Here is a 23,892-nt window from a genome sequence, read left to right on the forward strand (position 1 = left end):
GTTTTTAAAGATAAATATGACTGAGGCACAGTTAGTTCTAACGCTGTAATCACAGGTCTGCTCTGTGTCTCTGTTATTATTATTTTTTTAAGATTAACAACATTTTCCTCTACATTCTATAGACATTAAATATCATTTCACTTTAATCACAATGATACTTATCAGCTCGTCCGGTTTGTGAGGTGTCGCTCGCTCAAGTTGTGGAGTTATTCAAATTTTCTGGTTTTAGGCACAGAGGAGGTGCTGCCCCCTGGTGGTGGTGGAGGAGGAGGATAAAACAGTGAAGAAGACATGATGATATAATGGGTCGGAGCAGATCCTGGTCCCCGTTTTCCAGGGATTAAAGGACGCGATGAGGGGTTTATTTTTTGGTCTCTAGGCGACCACCCACTGCAGGACGCTGGTGTCTTTACCACCGGTGGAGATCAGGTGACTGTTGTCGTGCAGGAAGGCAACGTTGGTCACGTGACTGCTGTGGCCACCGTACTCGTGGCATGGAGCCTGAGGAGTTAGGAGCAGAGGGAACTTCAGGATATGATACATGGTCCACGATAACAATAATACCAATAATATCATGATATCAATAATGTCAAAATACCAATATCACGATACAAATAATATGATAAAAATAATACCAATATTATCATGATACGAATAATATTACAATACAAATAATGTCACGATACCAAAAATATCATGATACCAATAATGTCATGATACAAATAATACCAATAATATCATGATCCCAATAATGTCACAATACCAATGTCACGATACCATTATCATGATACCAATAATATCATACCAATAATGTCATTATACCAATAATATCATACCAATAATGTCATTATACCAATAATATTACAATACAAATAATGTCACAACACCAAAAATATCATGATATCAATAATGTCACGATACCAATAATATCATGATATCAATAATGTTACGATACCAATATCATGATACAAATAATATCATGATACCAATATCATGATACAAATAATATCATGATATCAATAATGTTACAATACCAATATCATGATACAAATAATATCATGATACAAATAATATCATGGTACCAATAATGTCACGATACCAATATCATGATACTATTAATGCCATGATACCAATAATATCATGATATCAATAATGTCACGTTACCAATATCATGATACTAATAATGCCATGATACCAATAATATCATGATATCAATAATGTTACGATACCAATATCATGATACAAATAATATCATGATATCAATAATGTTACGATACCAATATCAGTATAACAGTATAATATACTATAACAGTATAATATATCATGATACAAATAATATCATGATACAAATAATATCATGATACAAATAATATCATGATACAAATAATATCATGATACAAATAATATCATGGTACCAATGTCACGATACCAATATCATGATACTATTAATGCCATGATACCAATAATATCATGATACCAATATCATGATACAAATAATATCATGATATCAATAATGCCATGATACCAATATCATGATACCAATAATATCAGGATACCAATCATATCACAATACCAATAATATGATTCCAATAATATCACGATACCAATAATAATGTCATGGTACCAATAATGTCACGATACCAATGATGTCATGATACCAATATCATAATACAAATAATATCATGATACCAATAATATGATTCCAATAATATCAGCCAACAATATCACAATACCAATGATATCACGATATCAATAATGTCAAGGTACCAATAATATCACGATACCAACAATATCACGATACAGATAATATAATTATACCAATAATTAATAATAATACTGCTAAGCTTTACATCGCAATATCTGTTCAACAAAAATGTTAAGGTGAAAAATTAAAAGTGTTGAAAACACAGAGAACAAAAGGTATAAAGTCCATGTATTGAACGTGATGAAGCATCTTCATTATCACGCTGTAAACTCATGTAATTTCCACTCAACTTTCACTCAGTCATTTCAGCAGCATTTCTGCATTCAGTTCTTCATGAACATTGGTGTCGTAAAACTTAAGATAAGTGTTTAAGAATAAGTACCAACATCATTATGTCATTATTAGCAACTTCCCTTTACGGGAAATTAACTTTACAACTCTACATTCTGGCTGGAAATTTGAACTCGTTAAAGAAATTCCCACATTTGTGTGCCCAAAGAAAAACACCTGGAAGAAATTTAGACGTATTAGAGCTGCGGTCGTGATCCCACGCTGAGGCATCGCTGCGGTCCAGCGTTTTGTTATTTCTGCTGAGTTTTTCACGGCGTTCCATTAACACTTCATTAGGGAAGAAGAAGAAGTGTGTGCGGCTGCTTGTGTGCAACACGCCGGCGATAAAAGCGAGTAACTGGTGCGTGAAGCGTGAACATGACTGACCCTTGGTTGAGAAGAGGGGAAGGAAAACAAGTGCACTTTGCCAAAGTCATCAGCAGAGGCCAGCAGGGAGCCGTCATGTGACCTGCACACAGCGTTGATGTCTGTGCCGTCTGCTCCGTCAGGCCAAACCCCTGAGACACAGAGAGAAGAACAGTGAGTGGGTGATAGAGGTGAGAATAACAGGTCTGGTTCAAGTGAAGCTCAATTCACCGACCGAAGGTGTTGAAGCTCAGGGTGCAGGTGTAAGTGGCCCACGTCTGGTTACGCACAGTGTCCATGTTTGTCACGTGTTTGCCACTAGATGCCTCCCCTGAAACGACAATGCAACAAACATGTGTTACAACTTAACTTAAAATGTAAATGTTACACTTATGGACGAGGACCTACAGAAGAGGATCTCGTAGTCTCCTGAGTTGGTGACGAGGTACCGGCTGTCAGTGGACCAGTCCAGGTGTGTGACGAAGCTGGAGTGACCCTGAGGACGGAGGAGACCACACAGGTGGATCATTGAGAGAATAAAGAGTGTGTTCTTCACTTTTATTAAAATAGAAACAACTTTCTTTAAGAGCAGGGAAGGGATTTGGTACAAGAATCCTATATATAAAAATAAAAATCATATATATATATATATAAAAATCACATACATACATATGCATACGCATATATACATATGCATACATATATACATATGCATACATATATATACACATGCATATCTATAAACATATATATACACATGTATATATATAAACATATATATATGCATATCTATAAACATATATATACACATGCATATATATAAACATATATATACACATGCATATATATATATACATATACACACATGCATATATATACATACATATACACATGCATATATATACATATACACACATGCATATATATACATATACACACATGCATATATATAAACATATATATACACATGCATATATATATACATATACACACATGCATATATATACATACATATACACACATGCATATATATACATATACACACATGCATATATATACATATATATATACACACGCATATATATACATATACACACATGCATATATATACATATATATACACACACGCATATATATACATATATATACACACACATGCATATATATACACACACATGCATATATATACATATATATACACATGCATATATATATACATATATACACAGACATGCATATATATACATATATACACACACATGCATATATATACATATACATAAATGTATGTATATATACATACATACATATATATACATACACATATATACATACATATGTATATACATATACGTATATATATATAAATACATATGTATATACATATACGTATATATATATAAATACATATGTATATGTATATATATACACACATGTATATATATATATACACGTACATAATATATATGTGTATATACATATATAAATACATATGTATATACACATATACACATATATATATATTCTTATACACATAATACACATTTGATTTTATATACACATATATATATATTCTTATACACATAATACACATTTGATTTTATATATATATATATATATATATATATATACATATATATATATATACACATACATATATACATATATATACATATATATATATATATACACATACATATACACACACATATATATATTTATATATAAATATATATACACACACACACACATATATATATGTATATAAATATATACACACATATATATACATATATAATATGTATAAATAAAAATAATATCTAATGTATATAAATATCAGTAAAAGCATTTTAGCTGAGTCATGTTTGGGCTGTTTATTACAACAGCATTTGTTACACTGAGAACTGCATCTTTGAAATGACTCTGCACAAATGTGTCATTAACAGCTTCATATACGTTCATAAATGCTCTAAAATTACTGTATCGGACTAATATCGGCATCAGTAGATACTCGAGTGTGTGATATCGGTATCATATTTGACACAAAGAAGTGATAAAGCTTCAGGAGCGCTCACTCACAGTGCATTTCCCCACACGGCTGTACTTTCTGCCGTTCTCCGTGACAGAGTAGATGTAAACAAAGTTGTCGTGGGAGGCGACGGCCAGGAAGTTACCATCTAAAAACACAGAGGGTGAACAGAGTTAAAAATACACTCCACACAGAGATAATACAGTACAGAAACATGACACTTTGTGTGTGTGGAGCTTTGACAACACAATGTTGTTGTTGTACCTGGAGAGAACTTGATGTTGGAAATGATCTCATTGCCGTCCGTGTGCATAGAAACTAGATCCCGGGTGTTAGTGTCCAGCACCAGCCACCTGACACACAAACATCTCACGGTTATTTAGGGTTTGAAGATTTGTGTAGATGACATCAGTTCGCATTTTATGTTGCCTTAAAAAGAATCTCACTACCACATTAGATACATCACGAATATTGCTTTAAAATGTGGTAAATGTCCTCTTGCACAACAGTTGTCAAACTAGTGTTTAATGTCTTCATTTGTAACGGAGAGGCCGACCTTCCAGTCATGGTCCCGATTGCCACGACTGCTCCGCTGGGATGGAAACCTGCAGACCTCCCTGGATCCTGGAGCACAGAAGAGGACAAGATTCTTCTTTAATTAACAGATGATGATTCACATTATTTTAAATGTTTTATAGCAGCTGCTGCTGCTCCTCCTCACCTCAATGGTCTTGCTCCAGAGGGGCTGATGGGAGTTGGTGTCCCAGAGGTGAACCTGCTTGTCCTGGGCACAGGTGACAAACTGCTCCATGGAGGGGTGAACGTCCAGACCCCACAGCTCATCTGTGTGACCCTGCAGCACAATCACATCTTATTCAGCACATCCTCAGACTGACACGCCCATTTCTAATATGCTGCCTTAAAACTAGGGTTGTATTTTCATAATTTAAGTCCAGTTAGACTTTTCCTTGGAAGTGGAACCTTTTAAAGCTTTTTAATTAATTAATTAATTAATTAATTTAGTAATTAATTAAGTAATCAAATAATCAAATAAATACATTATGATTTAAATAAATAAATAATTATTTAATGAATGAATGAATGAATGAATTTAATTATTTATTTATTGAATTAATATTTAATTCATTAAATAAATAATTAATTAAACAGATGATTAATTAAATAATTAAGTAAATAAATAAAAAAATAAAAAAAATAATTGTTTAGTTAATTGATTAAATAAATACATACATAATTAATTATATATGTATTTATTTAATTACTTAATCAATTTAATTAAAATCATCTGAAAAGTTCTTTTACACTGTAAAAGCTAGGGCTTTTTAAAGATAACAATCATTTTTTCTATGGTTGCCAACTTCCTGATTATACCGTTTACATATTGCACTTTTGCCATTTTCTATTGGACAGTAATGAATGAGCAGGAGGATGATTTCATTTTACCTTATAAATCTTTATTAGTGACAAATGTGTCATTTTTCTGTTATGGTTTTGCACTAACTTTATTATCAAAAATAAGGAATTGTATTAAAAAAAAAAAAAAAAGGATTTTACAGAATGGTTGGCAGCCCTATCTGGGAAAAAAAGGATTTTGTTTTCCTTTTCCAACAGGAAATGTAAAGTTTAACATTTGTTTGCTCTCATTATACTAATATAAATACCTGCACCACTGGTGTTAAAGTATCAGGGAAAGCAGCTCTGATGATAGCATTCTTGGTGGTTCCCACAAAAAGCTCTCCTTGTTTTCCTTCAGCCAGAGCACGAACAGGACCGAACGACTCGCCGACCTGCACGCAAACGCAACACGGACTCGTTCAAAGACCTCGGCACTGTTTATTATCACTGCAGTTATTAGCCGTACCTCCATCTCAGCCTGTTTCCTGTAATCGTGGTCCCACAGCGCCACCTTGCGGTCCTTCCCTCCTCCGGACACCATGGTGCCGTCCTTCAGGACACACAGCGAGAAGATGCCGCCCTCGTGGGCGCCCGACACCACCTGACTGATGCGGTTACCACCTGTCAATCACACACAAACACGATGTTTGAGTTATTTTTCTTGATCCGAGAACATACGCTACCGTTCAAAAGTTTGGGGTCACTTAGAAATGTCCTTATTTTTGAAGGTAAAGCACTTTTTTTCAATGAATATAACATTAAATGAATCATAAATACACTCTATACATTGTTAATGTGGTAAAAGACTATTCTAGCTGCAAACGTCTGGTTTTTAATAGAATATGTACATAGGTGTATAGAGGCCCATTTCAGTGTTCTAATGGTACATTGTGTTTGCTAATGGCGTTAGAAGACTATTGGATGATGAGAAAACCCTTGTGCAATGATGTTAGCACAGCTGAAAACAGTTTAGCTGGTTACTATTTGGAATAAAAATCATTATTTCTAATCTTGTCAATGTCTGGACTATATTTTCTATTCATTTTGCAACTGTTTTGATGAATAAAAGTGCGACTTTTAATGGAAAACAACAAAACAAACTGTGTAGGTGACCCCAAACTTTTGAACGGTAGTGTATATATATTTTTTTTTTAACTTCCTGAGTTAATTGAGAGTTGTAGATGTTGTTGACCTTTGGCCCAGACGTAGATGTTTCCACTGGAGTCTCCCGTGATGGCATCTCCGTTCTGAGCGAACGCCACACACAGCACGTACTTTGGTTTCTCGTGTTTCTAGAAAGAAAACGCACAGATTCAATGCAGACGGTGTTTTTACACTAAACGAACGGCGCGTTTCCATGACAACTGACCCGAAAAAGAAATGGGCGACGTCATGTTTACGTGACTCCCAATTGTTAAAATGAGTCTGTAAAGTAAAGCTAAACTTTATAAACAGAGGCACATATGCAGTAACACAGGTACGCTGGTTATTTGCAGCGCTGCTCTTTTCCTTTAAAGCTCACACAGAGTGGTCCTGTTGCACATATATGTTAGTTATGGAGGTCTACTTACATATATTAACTTGTTTTTATGGTCAAAAACCTCCTAGTTGCTGTAAACTAGCCGATAGAAATCCTCTTTTCTGACAGTGTTTTTCAGCTGCGATGTTTCAGAGTGAACTTTCACCCCCAGAAGCCAGAGTCTTGTGATTGGCCAGTACTATCCAGCACATCTGTTCTCAGAAGCGCAGCGCCCCCTTCTGGAACGGTGGATGCACTGCTCCTCATTATCAAAACATTGTTTTAACAGTGTTTAAAAATAGCTTCTTCACGACTCCCCGCCGCAGTCCCTTTTATGACTTTAAACCGGAGTCAGACCCAGAGTCAGAAGACACTGTTGCTCGTGAAACACCTCCACAACGGACGTTATTCTTCTTCTGCGGTTCAATGTACGTAACCGGATGTGCCCGGACTAGTGCCCGGAGCAGGACGATCGGTTGTTCAGGAGAACCGCTGTTTACGTAACTATTACGGGATTTTCAGTGATCTCGTTGAGCCCGAGATTACAATAAAACACAACGTTCTCAGCAGTGGCTGAACTGTTTGTTTAGAACCTTCAGGGCTTCATAAACAAGGTAATGACGCAGATACACACTAAAAAAAACAGCGATAATAGGAACTTCCGGTCTAGTTCCGCTTTAATAAACAGACCGCTAACGCAGCTAACTGAGCTAACTGGCAAACGGTGCCTGAACTGCAATGCCTTGGCGCGTAAACACGACGCAACGCGCTTCTTTTCCCGGTCAGTCGTCATGAAATGCGTTAAACGCTGTTAACGTGCCCGACATGAAGGTTTATATATTTGTGGCCGTACTTCAAACAGGCCCTGTCTCTTGCTCAGAGTGTTGCCCTCCACGGTCCAGAAGTTAATGTGCGATTTCCCACAGGTGACGATCAGGTTGGCATCCATGGGATGGAACATGGCGCCCAGGACGGAGTCGTTGGAGCACTGCAGGCAACAAAGATAACATGACAATTCTGTCCATTCCAGTCCATTCGAGCAGCTCATACACTTTCCACACCAGGATACCTTGACATCAGCGATTTGCTTCTCCTTCTGCCAGTTCCAGACGGACAGGATGTGATCGTTGGCGTCGTCCACGGCACAAAGGAAAGCACCGCCGTTCTGAAAAGATACAAAAAAAATGCATACATTAAATAAACAGAAAGCTTTAGCCTTTAAAAAGAGTTCACTCTTCGGGACGTGAGGCCGCTCACCGACTTGGAGAAAGCGACACAGGTGACGGCTCTGTCGAACACACCCATGCCGAGCATGTGGAGCGTGTTGAGACTCACAGAATCCCACACACGCACATGAGGAGCCAGCAGCTGCACACAGGACACACAAGAGTAAAACACACAGCATATAAAGTAAAAGTATATCATTACAATGGAATTATGATGCGTTTATGAAACATGCTGTAGGGTAAAACTGTCATCACGTCTCCATGAACAACGATATAAAAATGTCCCGTCGCGATTATCCAGACCCAAATAACTGCAATTCACGATATTATTACGATGATTTTTGTGTTAAATTCGTAATCTATAACCATAGCAGACAGGATACATATTTATTAATCATATCAGAATAAGTCATGAGGGAATACATGGAATAATAGATGTTCTTCTCCAGAAAAAAATCTAATTTTGGACGACATAGTATAGTATGACTTTTTTGTCAAATTTTGGACCAAATTTATTCTTTTCAAATTTTGGACCAATTTTTTTTTTCAAATTTTGGACCAATTTTTTTTTTCAAATTTTGGACCAAATTTTTTTTTCAAATTTTGGACACCATAGTATAGTATGATGTTTTTGTCAAATTTTGGACCAAATTTTTTTTTTCACATTTTGGACGACATAGTATAGTATGACTTTTTTTTCAAATTTTGGACCAAATTTTTCTTTTCAAATTTTGGACCAAAATTTTTTTTTCAAATTTTGGGCCAAATTTTTTTTTCAAATTTTGGACGACATAGTATAGTATGACTTTTTTGGACCAAATTTTGGACCAATTTTTTTTTCAAATTTTGGACCAATTCTTTTTCCAAATTTTGGACCAATTTTTTTTCAAATGTTGGACCAAACTTTCTTTCAATTTTATTTTCAAATTTTGGACCAAATTTTTTTTTCAAATTTTGGACGACATAGTATAGTATGAAGTTTTTGTCAAATTTCGGACCAAAAATAACAAAACAAAAAAAAACATCGAAAAAGTTTTCCAGCCCTTTTTGCTCTGGGGCTCCACCTGCAGACATTTTATGGTACTGCAACCAGTAGTTCTTCGTAGATGTCATTCATGAAGTAGATATTTGTAATTGTGTTGATTTATAAAGTGGAAATGCTGGTCCACAGTATGCAGCAAGTACAAGAATGTGTGTGTGTGTGTGTGATTTTTTTCCACTACCTTTCCATCTTTAGAGTTTCCAGCAACTTGGCCTGTTGCTATGGTTACCATGTCAGGATGTACACTCAGACTGGATAAAGAAAAATAAATTAATTATTACCTCATGTACATTTCCATTATGTTACATATATATATATATATATATATATATATATATATATATATATATATATATATATATATACATATATATATACACACGTATATGTATATATGTGTATATATATATATATACATATATATATATATGTACATACATACCTACATGTATAATATATGTATATATACACATATATACATACATACATACATGTATATATATTAATATATGTATACACACACTGTATACACACATATATAATTTACATATATGCATACACACACACACATATATATATATATATATGTGTGTGTGTGAAAAATCCTGAAAGCATCACATTTAAAATTTAAACATTTTCAATGTTTTCACATTATAATGCTGCTGTTTCAACATTAAATTACAGTATTACCAACACTATATTCACTCCAAAGCAAATGTATGCTTATATAATAATATAACATTGTTCAAAAATAAACAACAAATGCAAAAATAAAAGCTACAGAAGTTAGAAGAGGGTGAGTGAGAGGGCTCAATGGGATGGCGTGGGAAAACAAACAAACTTTAAAGGGGCATTTATGTGTAGACAAGAGTCGCTTTCCCAGCATGCCCTGGGGGAGGGGGATTCACTTTGTTTACATGAAAGTGCTGACACTTCTCAAGTAAACCAAGACTCTCAATAATGCTTAAGACATTCTTGTAACTAAAAAAACAAATTTAACGTCCCTCTCACCATTTGACATCATCGTTGTGGCCCAGGTAATGTCTCTGCTGCTGCTCCTCAGTGTTGTACAGCACCACCACAGACGCGTTGAAGTAGACGATCTCTCCTGTGGGCAGAAGGTAGACGTTGGAGCGACAGTCGCGTCCACGGTAGCCGTACCTGATCCATGCTGGAGTTAAGGGAATAATAGACTTTAATGATATCTTAAAGGCCACATTATACTTCTCCGACTGCGTAATGCGTTATCCGTCTGCGTCACCACGGAGACGCCTCGAGCCTTCATACTTCTGCGTCGTGGTGACGGACACGCGCTGCAATTTCCTGCCCGATCAGTAGGGGTCGCTGCGCAAGGTTGTTGTGCTTCAGGCTACAGTGAGCAATGGCGTCCGAGAGAGAAAGAGAGAGAAAGACTGTTGTTGTTGAAACAGTGGCCGTTTCTCACTTTTCTGTGTGACGGAACGCAGTTTTAAGATAATTTGAGGCGAGAAATTGGCCATTTAGAGTCTAAACATGTGCTGTGTGTGTTAAGATATGACGTATTTATAGTTTGGCAGCGGCGTTATCGGCGGGGATGAGCTCCGGATCTGTGGACGCTCGGTGTCCTGAGGACCAATCGCAGCTCTTGCCGTCTCCGTTGTCCCTTGACGGAGTGACGGACACTTAAAAAATATTTCGTGCAGTCGGAGACGACGCAGAGGCTCTACGACAGGCTCTGTGTCAACGCAGAGTCTCTGCGTAACCTACGGAGAGCACTTTATGCAGCAGTATAAATTGGGCTTAAAAGTGAAGTAAGTAGTTTATAGTGCCATCTAGAGGAGAGGCTGAAATTTACAACAAAGAACTGCTCCTCTTCTCACCCCCTCCCTTCCCTGAGCGCTACGGTGTCCTCAGAGGGTCAAATGTCGTCCTCGTCGTCTTTCTCCGTGTCAGCAGATGAGGTTCGTGAGGCGAGGGAGAGGGCGGAGCTACCGCGGCCGTAGCAGACGAAGCGGAGAGAGAGGAGGCGGGACTTCAGCTACAAGTAAAGAGACGCTTGATTTGTTCTCTCGCGTTTGTCCTTACAGGCTCCGGTAGAAACATGGCGTCTCTCTGCTAACAGTGGCTATGCAACCACGGCCCGCGACGATGTTATTTTACATGACTTTTTGAAACACTACGAAAATGAAACAAAAACTATTATACAGCGACTAGACAATGCAGGAGCACATAATATGTATAAACCCATAAATACTACACAGTGTCCCTTTAAGTGTATCCAGGGTTCATTCTCTCAGGTCGTTTCTCTCTCTCTCTCTCTCCCATTGTTTTGAAGGATACACCCACTGCAGTTTGAGCTTGTGGTCCGGGAGCGCCACCTTCTGGTCAAGAGAGAAGCTCTCCCTCTGCTGGTCGGGGATGTGCATGGTGACGGGACGACCGCGCAGGAACATCCTCACGTAACCGTCCTCTGGAAGGAAAGAGCAGACAAAACATTTAAAAAAAAGGGACAAGTTACAGTTAAAGATGCCACAAAAAACATAACATCTACTGCTATTTGGAGAATTTTAATTTGTTTATCTGGAAAACAACAGCATTATTCAGTGAAAACAAGCAAAAAAAACAAAAGAGGACATAGAGGAAGACATCTAGTAAATAAGAAGTCTGAAATATCTGTCTCTTTAATTTCTAAATGATGTGTAACATGTCTAATAATAAGAAATAATCTGATTGAACTTAAATCTCAAGAGCTCCTGGTGCCTAATTGGGTATCGATGTCATCTTCATTATTAAGATAAGATCAGATAAAATAGAACTTTATTAATCCTGAAGGAAACTGCAAAAATCACAATAATAAAAAAAACGTACAAAAACAACAATATAAGATGACAAAAAGAACATCAAAAGTGAAATAAAATAAAGTGTCGAAAGAGTGGTGCAAATGGAATGACGTAATCTGACGTAATCTAGATTTATTGCACGTGATAGTGAACATAATGAAGGCAATAATATTGAAATACAAAAAAATAAAATGAGAGGGTAAAACATGATGAATGAAGTCTTTCAGTTACACAGAAATATAAAGTATCAGTGGAGAAGGAACCATGTTTACCTGCATTAAAGGTGCATTCTTTGGATTTACTGAAACAGAAGAAAAGGAAATAATTAATGAAACGTTTCCCGCATGAAGTTGAACGTATCGTCTAGAACATTTATCATTTAAACTGAATGAAACAGAGGATATATAATTATTAATAGTGAATAAAGACCCAGAAAATATGTTCTATGACAACAGGCTCTCGTATAAGACTGAATTATTTATTCTCTGTCACACTCACTGCTCCTGTCAGTCAAACACACACACACACACACACTGTTTCATGTCATCTGAGTCTCAGTCACGTCATGTTCCTGCAATGTTGGTTCTCACGACACCGGCGTACAAATAATACAAGATAACAAACATACATTTCACGTGAAAAAGTGGGTGAAACATTTCTGTGTCGACGACAATAACAATTTTTGGTCTCACAAAAAACAAAAGCATCAGAGGAAATGTATATAGAATTTTCAGGCAAACTTAATGTATATAGAATTTATATAGAATCCATATGAGAGTATTGTAGTCAGCCTGTAGTCTTTAGATCATGTGGTACAGTTCAGTAGAAGTAAATAATTTCCTGGCATATATCAGCTTTAGATTGTGTCTTCAGCATCTCATGAATCCATGTTTTTGTTGACGCTGATCGTTCTTATTTTGCCTGAAACAGAGTTTTAACTAATTTCCAATGCATTCATTCACTCATTCATCATCATGAAGGGTCGTGGGTGGAAAAGCTGCAACGTTGTCTTTCATGTGATTAAATCACTCTTCTGTGTGACAGAGTACAAAGGTTGATGAAGAGAATAAGTCAACAGAGCAGGTAAACACACACAGAGCCACGTCCTGTTATCTGCAGGTAACGACGTGTTAATGTGACAGAGGACGATCGCTGTGAAAACAAGATGGAGAATCTCCGCTGAAAATGTTGAATCTATAACATTAAACCTAAATATTCACACCCGTCACTCTGAAACACGCTAAGCTCAGCTCAGCCTGACCTGTCAGGATGCTGTCAAACCACTCAGAATATTGAGATGCTGAAGGCGCTGCCTTGGCTGACAGATGGACATTACCACGGCAACAGCAGTAAAAGTTACGCCTGATAAGATAAAAAGGGGGAAATAACAGGTTTTTCTCTTCCGACACAGCAACGGGAAAACAACGCAGCATCAGCAGCAGGACAGAGTGTAAACAACACCGTTTTCCAAGTTCAAAAGTATTCTAAAATCAAACAGAGCAAGAAACGGAGGCTGTGATTATGAGATACGTGTGAAATGCACATCACATTATTCAAGTTTCCTGCCATTGTACACACAGTGTACCCGTCTCTAACCCTGAGCCCTTATTAAAACCATTAAATCATTAAAATGCGCGTACTGAAGGGGATAAAATGGCTTTTGTCCATTCTGCACCTTTTGCGTGGAATATGTTGCAGAAAGCGTTTTTAAATCCAAACTGAAAGTTCTTCAGGCCGACTCCACAACATGCACTTGTTTTTTTCATAATCTGCATGTAAATGTAATCTGTTCTTTTTGCTCGTGTTGTAAATGTGTACATTTGTAACTGAGTTCAGCGTTTCATATTCGCTGCCAACTGACTTGGCCAGGACATCCTTTAAAAAAGTTTAAAAAATGTTCTGGTTAAATAATAAAAAATAAGAATAATAATCATAGTAAATGCATTGGATACAACCTTGATAACAACCCTGAGTGAACATGAGTGAACCAAATACACAATCTAGCTTTGTATTTAGGAGGAAGGAAAACACCACTGTTGTCATTTCTGACATTAACAGGACACCGTTGAGATCCAGGATAAGACGTGTCTGTGTGTGTGTGTGTGTGTTCTTGTACTTGCAGCATACTGAGGACCAGTGAGGGTTTTAAACCAACAAAGTGAGGTCATTTTGGCCAGTCTTCACTTTGTTTTCATTGAAATCACTACCTTAGGTTGCTATAACATGCTATACTGAATTTGTAAAAAAAAAATTATTTGGACCAAATTTTTTTTTTCAAATTTTGGACCATAATTTTATTTTCAAATTTTGGACCAAATTTTTTTTTTCAAATTTTGGACCAAATTTTTTTTTTCAAATTTTGGACCAATTTTTTTTTTCAAATTTTGGACCAATTTTTTTTTCACATTTTGGACCAAATTTTTTTTTCAAATTTTGGACAACATAGTATAGAATGACGTTTATGTCAAATTTTGGACCAACAATTTTGGGTCAATTTTTTTTTCAAATTTTGGGTCAAATTTTTTTCTAAATTTGGGTCAACATTTTTGTTCAATGATGGGTCAATTTTTTTTTTTTAATTTTGGGTCAATTTTTTTTTTCAAATTTGGGAAGACATAGTATAGTATGACGTTTTTGTCAAATTTTGGACCAATTTTTTTTTCACATTTTGGACCAAATTTTTTTTTCAAATTTTGGACAACATAGTATAGAATGACGTTTATGTCAAATTTTGGACCAACAATTTTGGGTCAATTTTTTTTTCAAATTTTGGGTCAAATTTTTTTCTAAATTTGGGTCAACATTTTTGTTCAATGATGGGTCAATTTTTTTTTTTTAATTTTGGGTCAAATTTTTTTTTTCAAATTTGGGAAGACATAGTATAGTATGACGTTTTTGTCAAATTTTGGACCAAATTTTTTTTGTCAAATTCTTTTTTTAAATTTTGGTCGACATAGTTTAGTATGACGTTTTTGTAAAATGTTGGACCAAAAAATTAAAAAATAAAATAAAATCTAAAAAGTTTTCCAGCCCTTTTTGCTCTGGGGCTCCACCTGCAGACATTTTATGGTACTGCAACCAGTAGTTCTTTGTAGATGTCATTCATGAAGTAGATATTTGTAATTGTGTTGATTTATAAAGTGGAAATGCTGGTCCTCAGTATGCAGCAAGTACAAGAATGTGTGTGTGTGTGTGTGTCTGCTTTGTGTGACATTTGTTCAACAGGGAGGTTTCTCCACATGTCACTGACCGTGTTTTAAATGTTTAAGTCAACAAGAGACGCCTCGGAGGACGTGAGGACGTGCATTTCAACGTTTCGTGCGACTTCTCAGGAAAAAAGGTGAAAGCACGGACTGCAGAGCAAACAGGAGACAGAGACAGGAGACTGATCCCAGGACTTAAAGGTATATGTCATGTCTGTATATTGCCAGACATGACAGACTTGTGGACCTCATTGCTGCACAGATTCCCTGTGTGGCTGATGAAAAGCTCTATAAACACACTACAGTACAGTCTGATTGGTTTAACTCACCTGCTAACACTTTTGCAGGAATTCCAAATACACCAGATATTGTTGTCATATCTCAACTTTCCAGAACAATTAGGCTATTTGAAGTAGCATGTGCATTTGATCTGTTTATGGAGGACTCTTACCTCACTAAGACTGTGAAATATCAATTATTAATATCCACCATTGAAAACCTTGGCTACAGATGCCAGCTCATTGTGCTGGTGTTTGGTAGTCTAGGGCATGTACACAGGCTGGTGATGCGGGGGCTTTGCATTGGGGGGCTATTTAAAACAAGAGCCAAACAGTTGGTAAAGTACTGCTCAATTTCAGCCATTATCGGAAGCATGTCCATCTGGAAAAGGAGATGTTTTCTGTACCCGTGAAATTGTGTCATACATAACAATGTGCTGATCTGTTTTAATCAGTTTGATCATTCAAAATATTTGATTCCTAATGAAAATTTACTTGTAATGCGGAATTGAATAAAGTATCTAAACTGTGTGTGTGTGTGTCTGCTTTGTGTGACATTTGTTCAACAGGGAGTTTTCTCCACATGTCACTGACCGTGTTTTAAATGTTTAAGTCAACAAGAGACGCCTCCGAGGACGTGAGGACGTGCATTTCAACGTTTCGTGCGACTTCTCAGGAAAAAAGGTGAAAGCACGGACTGCAGAGCAAACAGAGACAGAGACAGGAGACTGATCACAGGACCTGACGGCATTTGCTGTGTCTGTTGGCAGCTGGAGGCCGAGCAGGCAGAGTGTGGGCTTAGTAAAACCACCACATAAAGGCCTGTTTGTCTCTGCCACTGCATGTGTGTGTGTGTGTGTGTGTGTGTGTGTGTGTGTGTGTGTGTGTGTTTGGGCTACCAGTGAGATGAGGTGAGGCCTGGTTTGAGCCAATCAAAGAACAGAGATTGATCCAGAGCCAGTAATTAGTACAGGGCATGCTGGGTAATTGACAGTTGGCTGCAGTCCTGCCTGCACTCACCAGGTTTCCAGGGAGAGAGAGAGAGAGAGAGAGAGAGAGAGAGAGAGAGAGAGAGAGAGAGAGAGAGAGAGAGAGAGAGAGAGAGAGAGAGAGAGAGAGAGAGAGAGAGAATGCACAAACAGAACACTCATTAAAACACAGCAATGAGCGTATTGTTGTCGCTGCACTTTGGGAAAAACACGGAGTTACAGAAGTTCGCGGGGGCCACAGGGAAACCCTGAAACATGCAATAGCAAGAGTGAGTTTAGGAGGGGGTCGTACCTATGTTCCCCGGGTCTTATGTTCCCCCTTTTTCCCAAAAAAGGTCCACTTTGTATGTGACAGGGGAACATAGGACCCTTTTTTGGGAAAAGGGTAGGGTTAGGATTAGGGTTAGAGTAAGGTTCCTATGTTCCCCCGGTCACATACAAAGCGGGGAACATAGGACCCGGGGAACATAGGTACGGTCCCGTTTAGGAGCTAGCTTACTGAGGAACTAGTTAGTATTAAAATGACAGCAACAAGAAATAATGTAGTGATAAAAGCAATGCTAAACTTACAGTACACAGGTACGCTGGTCATTTGTAGCGCTGCTATTTTCGTTTAATAAACAGACCGCCCCCAGTTCGACTGTAGGCGTGCTAACGCCGCTAAAGGAGCTAAAACAGCTAACTGGTATACGGTGCCTGGACTCTGGGGCCGCGGCACGTAAACATGACACCACGCGGGTCTTTTTCCGGTTCAGTCTTCATGGAAATGCATCATACATTGACGTGCGTTAACGCCGTTGACGCCGTTAACCGCCATTAACGTTGCCAGCGTTAAGGTTTATATTTGTGGCCATACTTCAAACAGGCGCCGTCTCAGAGTGCTCCAGTTCGACTGTAGGCCGCGCCAATGTCGATAAAGGAGCTAACGCAGCTAAACGGTGCCTGAAAACTGCCCGAGACTCATTTTAACAACTCGGGAGTCACGTAAACATGACGTCACATGCGTCTTTTTCCGGTCAGTCGTCATGGAAACGCATCATGCGCCAACATTGGCGCTGTTAACATTCCCAGCACTAGTTAAATATAGCACAACCTTGCTAACCATGTCTTCAGACGGGACCGTACCTATGTTCCCCGGGTCCTATGTTCCCCGCTTTGTATGTGACCGGGGAACATAGGACCCGGGGAACATAGGTACGGTCCCGTTTAGGAGCTAGCTTACTAAGGAACTAGTTAGTATTAAAATGACAGCAACAAGAAATAATGTCGTGATCAAAGTAATGCTGAACTTACAGTACACAGGTACGCTGGTCATTTGTAGCACTGCTATTTTCGTTTAATAAACAGACCGCCCCAGTTCGTCTGTAGGCGCGCTAACGCCGCTAAAGGAGCTAACACGGCTAACTGGTAAACGGTGCCTGGACTCCGGGGGCCGCGGCACGTAAACATTACGCCACGCTCGTCTTTTTTCTGGTCAGTCTTCATGGAAACGCCGTTAACCGCCATTAACGTTGCCAGCGTTAAGGTTTATATTTGTGGCCATACTTCAAACAGGCGCCGTCTCAGAGTGCTCCAGTTCGACTGTAGGCCGCGCCAATGTCGATAAAGGAGCTAACGCAGCTAAACGGTGCCTGAAAACTGCCCGAGACTCATTTTAACAACTCGGGAGTCACGTAAACATGACGTCACATGCGTCTTTTTCCGGTCAGTCGTCATGGAAACGCATCATGCGCTAACACTGACGCTGTTAACATTCCCAGCACTAGTTAAATGTAGCACAATCTTGCTAACCATGTCTTCAGACGGGACCGTACCTATGTTCCCCGGGTCCTATGTTCCCCGCTTTGTATGTGACCGGGGAACATAGGACCCGGGGAACATAGGTACGGTCCCGTTTAGGAGCTAGCTTACTGAGGAACTAGTTAGTATTAAAACGACAGCAACAAGAAATAATGTAGTGATAAAAGTAATGCTGAACTTACAGTACACAGGTACGCTGGTCATTTGTAGCGCTGCTATTTTCCTTTAATAAACAAACCGCCCCAGTTCGACTGTAGGCGCGCTAACGCCGCTAAAGGAGCTAACACGGCTAACTGGTAAACGGTGCCTGGACTCCGGGGGCCGCGGCACGTAAACATTACGCCACGCTCGTCTTTTTCCGGTCAGTCTTCATGGAAATGCATCATACATTGACGTGCGTTAACGACGTTGACGCCGTTAACCGCCATTAACGCTGCCAGCGTTAAGGTTTATATTTGTGGCCATACTTCAAACAGGCGCCGTCTCAGAGTGCTCCAGTTCGACTGTAGGCCGCGCCAATGGCGATAAAGGAGCTAACGCAGCTAACAGTGCCTGAAAACTGCCCGAGACTCATTTTAACAACTCAGGAGTCACGTAAACATGACGTCGCATACGTCTTTTTCCGGTCAGTCGTCATGGGAACGCATCATCCGCTAACATTGACGCTGTTAACATTCCCAACACTAGTGAAATGTAGCACAACCTTGCTAACCATGTCTTCAGACGGGACCGTACCTATGTTCCCCGGGTCCTATGTTCCCTGGGTCCTATGTTCCCCGCTTTGTATGTGACCGGGGAACATAGGTACGGTCCCGTTTAGGAGCTAGCTTACTAAGGAACTAGTTAGTATTAAAATGACAGCAACAAGAAATAATGTAGTGATAAAAGCAATGCTAAACTTACAGTACACAGGTACGCTGGTCATTTGTAGCGCTGCTATTTTCCTTTAATAAACAAACCGCCCCAGTTCGACTGTAGGCGCGCTAACGCCGCTAAAGGAGCTAACACGGCTAACTGGTAAACGGTGCCTGGACTCAAGGGCCGCGGCACGTAAACATGACGCCACGCTCGTCTTTTTCCGGTTCAGTCTTCATGGAAACGCATCATACATTGACGTGCGTTAACGACGTTGACGCCGTTAACCGCCATTAACGTTGCCAGCGTTAAGGTTTATATTTCTGGCCATACTTCAAACAGGCGCCGTCTCAGAATGCTCCAGTTCGACTGTAGGCGATAAAGGAGCTAACGCAGCTAAACGGTGCCTGAAAACTGCCCGAGACTCATTTTAACAACTCGGGAGTCACGTAAACGTGACGTCACATGCGTCTTTTTCCGGTCAGTCGTCGTGGAAACGCATCATGCGCTAACATTGACGCTGTTAACATTCCCAGCACTAGTTAAATGTAGCACAATCTTGCTAACCATGTCTTCAGACTCCCTGACATAAAGGCGTGCATCATGGTTCATACAGTGTGACTCAGACGACCTCAGAAGTACTGCACTACTACAGTGCTGTTGTCACGTCCTGAGCTAATCAAACAATATAAAAGGCTTCTTAGAAAAACACCTTTGCCATGGACTTCACCTTTGGGGGGGCCCTAAAGTCAAGCGCCTGCTCCGTCCTCCCTGTTGCACCGGCCCTGGCACCTGGTGGGTAGACTAACCTGCTCTCTGAGAAATGCTGCATCATATATATGTGTTTTGTAAAGTGCATCAGGATCCAGTAATTTCATTTTCCATCTCTACAGATTCTTTCCAAAGACCAACAGACAGATACTGTACAGGAAACTCTAATGATCCTCTTCTCTGAAGTTACCTGACAAGATGCAGCAGAGCTTCAGGTTTGTTTAGGACAACAATACAGCAGCTATTTAATATACATTAAAATATAAATAAAGAATCAAAGAGTCACCAAGATCCAAATCCTTTATAAACCGCCTGTGTTTGATTATTCATTGAAAACTGAATGTGATCAAACATGATTTAAGTGCCTGTGGCTTTGGCTTGTGCCAAATTAAGCTCACGAAGCCTGAAAGACTGGTTTTTAATACTAACACTGGATGTTCTTTTAATTTAAAATCAACACATGAAGTCATATTTTGAAGCTTCATTAAAAAAAAGGTGTCATGAATACATGATAATAATAATGACTGTAGTTATCAGTGAGAGGTGATATTGCAGATATTGACTAAGTGATGGTCAGAGCTCTGTGGACTGTGGGAGTGAACACTGAGAACTGTTAAGTGTCTGCGTCCATTTCCCACATCCATTATGAGTGAAGTACTGCAGTGGTCTCACTTAATGGAACCATCACATTCACCATCTTCACTCAACTCATAGACGCTGATGTGTGTGTGTGTGTGTGTGTGTGTGTGTGTGTGGTCAGGTTTGCACCACAATAATCTGAAGTGACTTCGCTGCGGCAACTTTTAAGGAAAGGACAACACAATAAATGAGAGGGGGAAGACGATCGGATCGGACAGTCTTTACAACATTTTCTTTTCACCGAAATGTGATTGATTTCAGTGGGACTGAAGGTTAAAGTGACCATACGTAAGATTCACAACTATAGTTTTTAAAACACCTGCTGTGATCCACAAAAACAAAACATTTAAAAACATGGTCACGCCCTGCAGAGGTTGCCAGATAAATTGAGGAACCGATTCTGCACAAACCAAACCACCATAATATAAACAGCACCAGAACTTTTTTAATGTTTAAAAGTATGAATAAAATGTCTTTACCACTGTTATCAGTGAATATTTGATCAACTTGTGTCTAATCTTAAAGAGATTTTACGCATTAATACATTACATTACTTCACAAACAGCTCTTTTTTTGAGATTCGTGTTAGATTTTTATAAAAAAATATGAAGTTTCTTTCAGTTTTTCTATAGTACAAGACAAGACCGTGATAAGAATGTCATTTTCTATTGAACTTTTTTTATACTCTCAGTGTTAATGTCTTTTCATATTGTACTCTTTTTTGGTAATCATATATATATATATATATATATATATATATTCATATACATATAAACACATACATACATATATATACACACACATATACATATATATATATATATATATATATAGCATTAAATGTCAATTAAGAGTGATGTCAAACTGGTTTATTGTCTTTCGTGGTGCAAAATGCTTCCCTGCGTTTATAGATGTCGATAGATTTGTTCCATGTTAAGCAGGAGGAGAAAAAAATCGTTACCGGTGATTCTGCACACGAGGCAGAATTGTTAATCGTACAGTAACATCCGTGTGTCAGCTGCTGCTGCTGCGTGGTGTTTAATAAAGGAGTGTTCACTCTGCAGCATTTCATGTGAGGAGACACAGGGATTTAATTAATTCATCAAGGTACAAATGTGCAACATAAATCAAACTACAGTTAGTGACGTGAAGACTATAACGTGACAAAGTGTCTCCAGTCCATCAGTGTGTATGTGTGTGTGTGTGTTTCATAACCAAGATCCATTAGTTCTGACCTCCAGGAGACAATGAGCCACTGATGAGACATAAAAGGCGAATAAATTCAACCATGCGTGTGACGAATCGACAAAAACATCAACTTCAAATGTTCAGAAAGATCTCGCCCTGAGGAACAAGTAGATTCCTTTCTTTTAACCAAACAACTCAACCGTTGATGGTTTTGTTTCTGTAATTTAACATTGTTGTGCATTCTCAGTAATTTGATCTTCACTGTATTCACATGACTGTGCTGAAGCTCTCCCTCCACATCCACCCACAGACAACACATCTGCGTGACAACAACAGTTTCATGACAACACAACTTCCTTTTGAAGCAGCGTTTCAGCCTGCAATTCATTTTTCCAACCAAAACCACTATGTGATCAACCATTTCCTCTATAATCTCTTCAAACATGAGTCAACACAGATGGGTGTGACGCCCCAAAACTACTCTTTAGCTGCACATGCAATTTAAAAAAACCTCATTTGATCACCAAGAAACACAACTTTGCTCACAAAACACACAGAGAACACAACAACAACATGAGTTTCTGGAGCATAAAGCCTCTCTGCCTTCACTCTCTCTCTGTTAATCATTGATTCTCTGTCGTTTACCTCGAGGATCTCTTCATGTCTGCAGATCTTTTCCGTTATAAAGTTCGAGGTGGAGAGAAGTCAGCGCTTTGTGTCCTGTGTTCACTCAGCAGCAACAACAGCAACAACTTCCTCCTTCACTCAGCAGCAAACTTTAAGCTCAGCCGGAGGGCGAACGCTCAGCCAATCACAACACACTTCCTGACTGGGCAGCAGACCACACCCACTCTGTCTGCTAACCACTCCCCCTTTCCCCCCTGTTACCAACGAGAAGAAGAAGTGGAAACCTGATCCATCAGCACATAGGAAAGGAAAGGAGTGGAGAGGAGAGGAGAGGAAAGGAGAGGAGAGGAAAGGAGTAGAGGAGAGGAAAGGAAAGGAGTGGAGAGGAAAGGAGTGGAAAGGAAAGGAAAGGAAAGGAAAGGAAAGGAAAGGAAAGGAAAGGAAAGGAAAGGAGTGGAGAGGAGAGGAGAGGAGTGGAAAGGAAAGGAGTGGCGAGGAGAGGAGAGGAAAGGAGAGGAAAGGAAAGGAGTGGAGAGGAGAGGAAAGGAGTGGAGAGGAAAGGAAAGGAGTAGAAAGGAAAGGAGAGGAGAGGAGAGGAGAGGAGAGGAGAGGAGAGGAGAGGAGAGGAGAGGAGAGGAGAGGAGTGGAAAGAGAGGAAAGGAAAGGAAAGGAGTGCAAAGGAGTGGAGAGGAAAGGAAAGGAAAGGAGTAGAGAGGAATGGAAGGAAAGAGAGGAAAGGAGTGGAGAGGAAAGGAAAGGAGTGGAGAGGAAAGGAAAGGAGTGGAAAGGAAAGGAGTGGAGAGGAGAGGAGAGGAGAGGAAGGAGAGGAAAGGAAAGAGGAAAGGAAAGAGAGGAGAGGAGAGAAAAGAGAGGAGAGGAAATGAAAGGAAAGGAAAGGAGTTGAGAGGAGTGGAATGGAAAGAGGAAAGGAAAGAGAGGAGAGGAGAGGAGTTGAGAGGAAAGGAAAGGAAGGAGATGAGAAGAAAGGAAGCCTGGTAACTATAACACAAAATTCATCATGACACACACAATAATGAGACACAGCAGAAGAAACTAATGATGATGAAGATGATGATGATGATGAGGAGGA

General features: G+C 38.9%; 1 protein-coding gene across 1 annotated transcript in view; it reads right to left on the reverse strand.

Moving 5' to 3' along the window:
• Positions 1–318: 318 nt before the first annotated feature.
• eml2 (EMAP like 2) overlaps positions 319–23,892 on the reverse strand; it is a gene marked incomplete at its 5' end in the record, with an annotated part of 37,732 nt that continues 14,158 nt past the window's right edge. Inside the window, 18 exons of the mRNA XM_083887159.1 lie at positions 319–501; positions 2,423–2,553; positions 2,637–2,732; positions 2,810–2,897; positions 4,481–4,578; positions 4,695–4,783; positions 4,987–5,054; positions 5,152–5,283; positions 6,113–6,238; positions 6,313–6,467; positions 7,039–7,138; positions 8,219–8,353; positions 8,435–8,530; positions 8,623–8,733; positions 9,815–9,884; positions 10,645–10,794; positions 11,953–12,082; positions 12,725–12,753. Of these exons, the coding sequence (XP_083743285.1) occupies positions 376–501; positions 2,423–2,553; positions 2,637–2,732; positions 2,810–2,897; positions 4,481–4,578; positions 4,695–4,783; positions 4,987–5,054; positions 5,152–5,283; positions 6,113–6,238; positions 6,313–6,467; positions 7,039–7,138; positions 8,219–8,353; positions 8,435–8,530; positions 8,623–8,733; positions 9,815–9,884; positions 10,645–10,794; positions 11,953–12,082; positions 12,725–12,753 (1,930 nt within the window). The 3' untranslated portion in view covers positions 319–375. The remainder of the gene's footprint in view (positions 502–2,422; positions 2,554–2,636; positions 2,733–2,809; positions 2,898–4,480; positions 4,579–4,694; positions 4,784–4,986; positions 5,055–5,151; positions 5,284–6,112; positions 6,239–6,312; positions 6,468–7,038; positions 7,139–8,218; positions 8,354–8,434; positions 8,531–8,622; positions 8,734–9,814; positions 9,885–10,644; positions 10,795–11,952; positions 12,083–12,724; positions 12,754–23,892) is intronic.

Source organism: Microchirus variegatus, assembly GCF_963457635.1.
Source record: "Microchirus variegatus genome assembly, chromosome: 3".
Classification (NCBI taxonomy): domain Eukaryota; kingdom Metazoa; phylum Chordata; class Actinopteri; order Pleuronectiformes; family Soleidae; genus Microchirus; species Microchirus variegatus.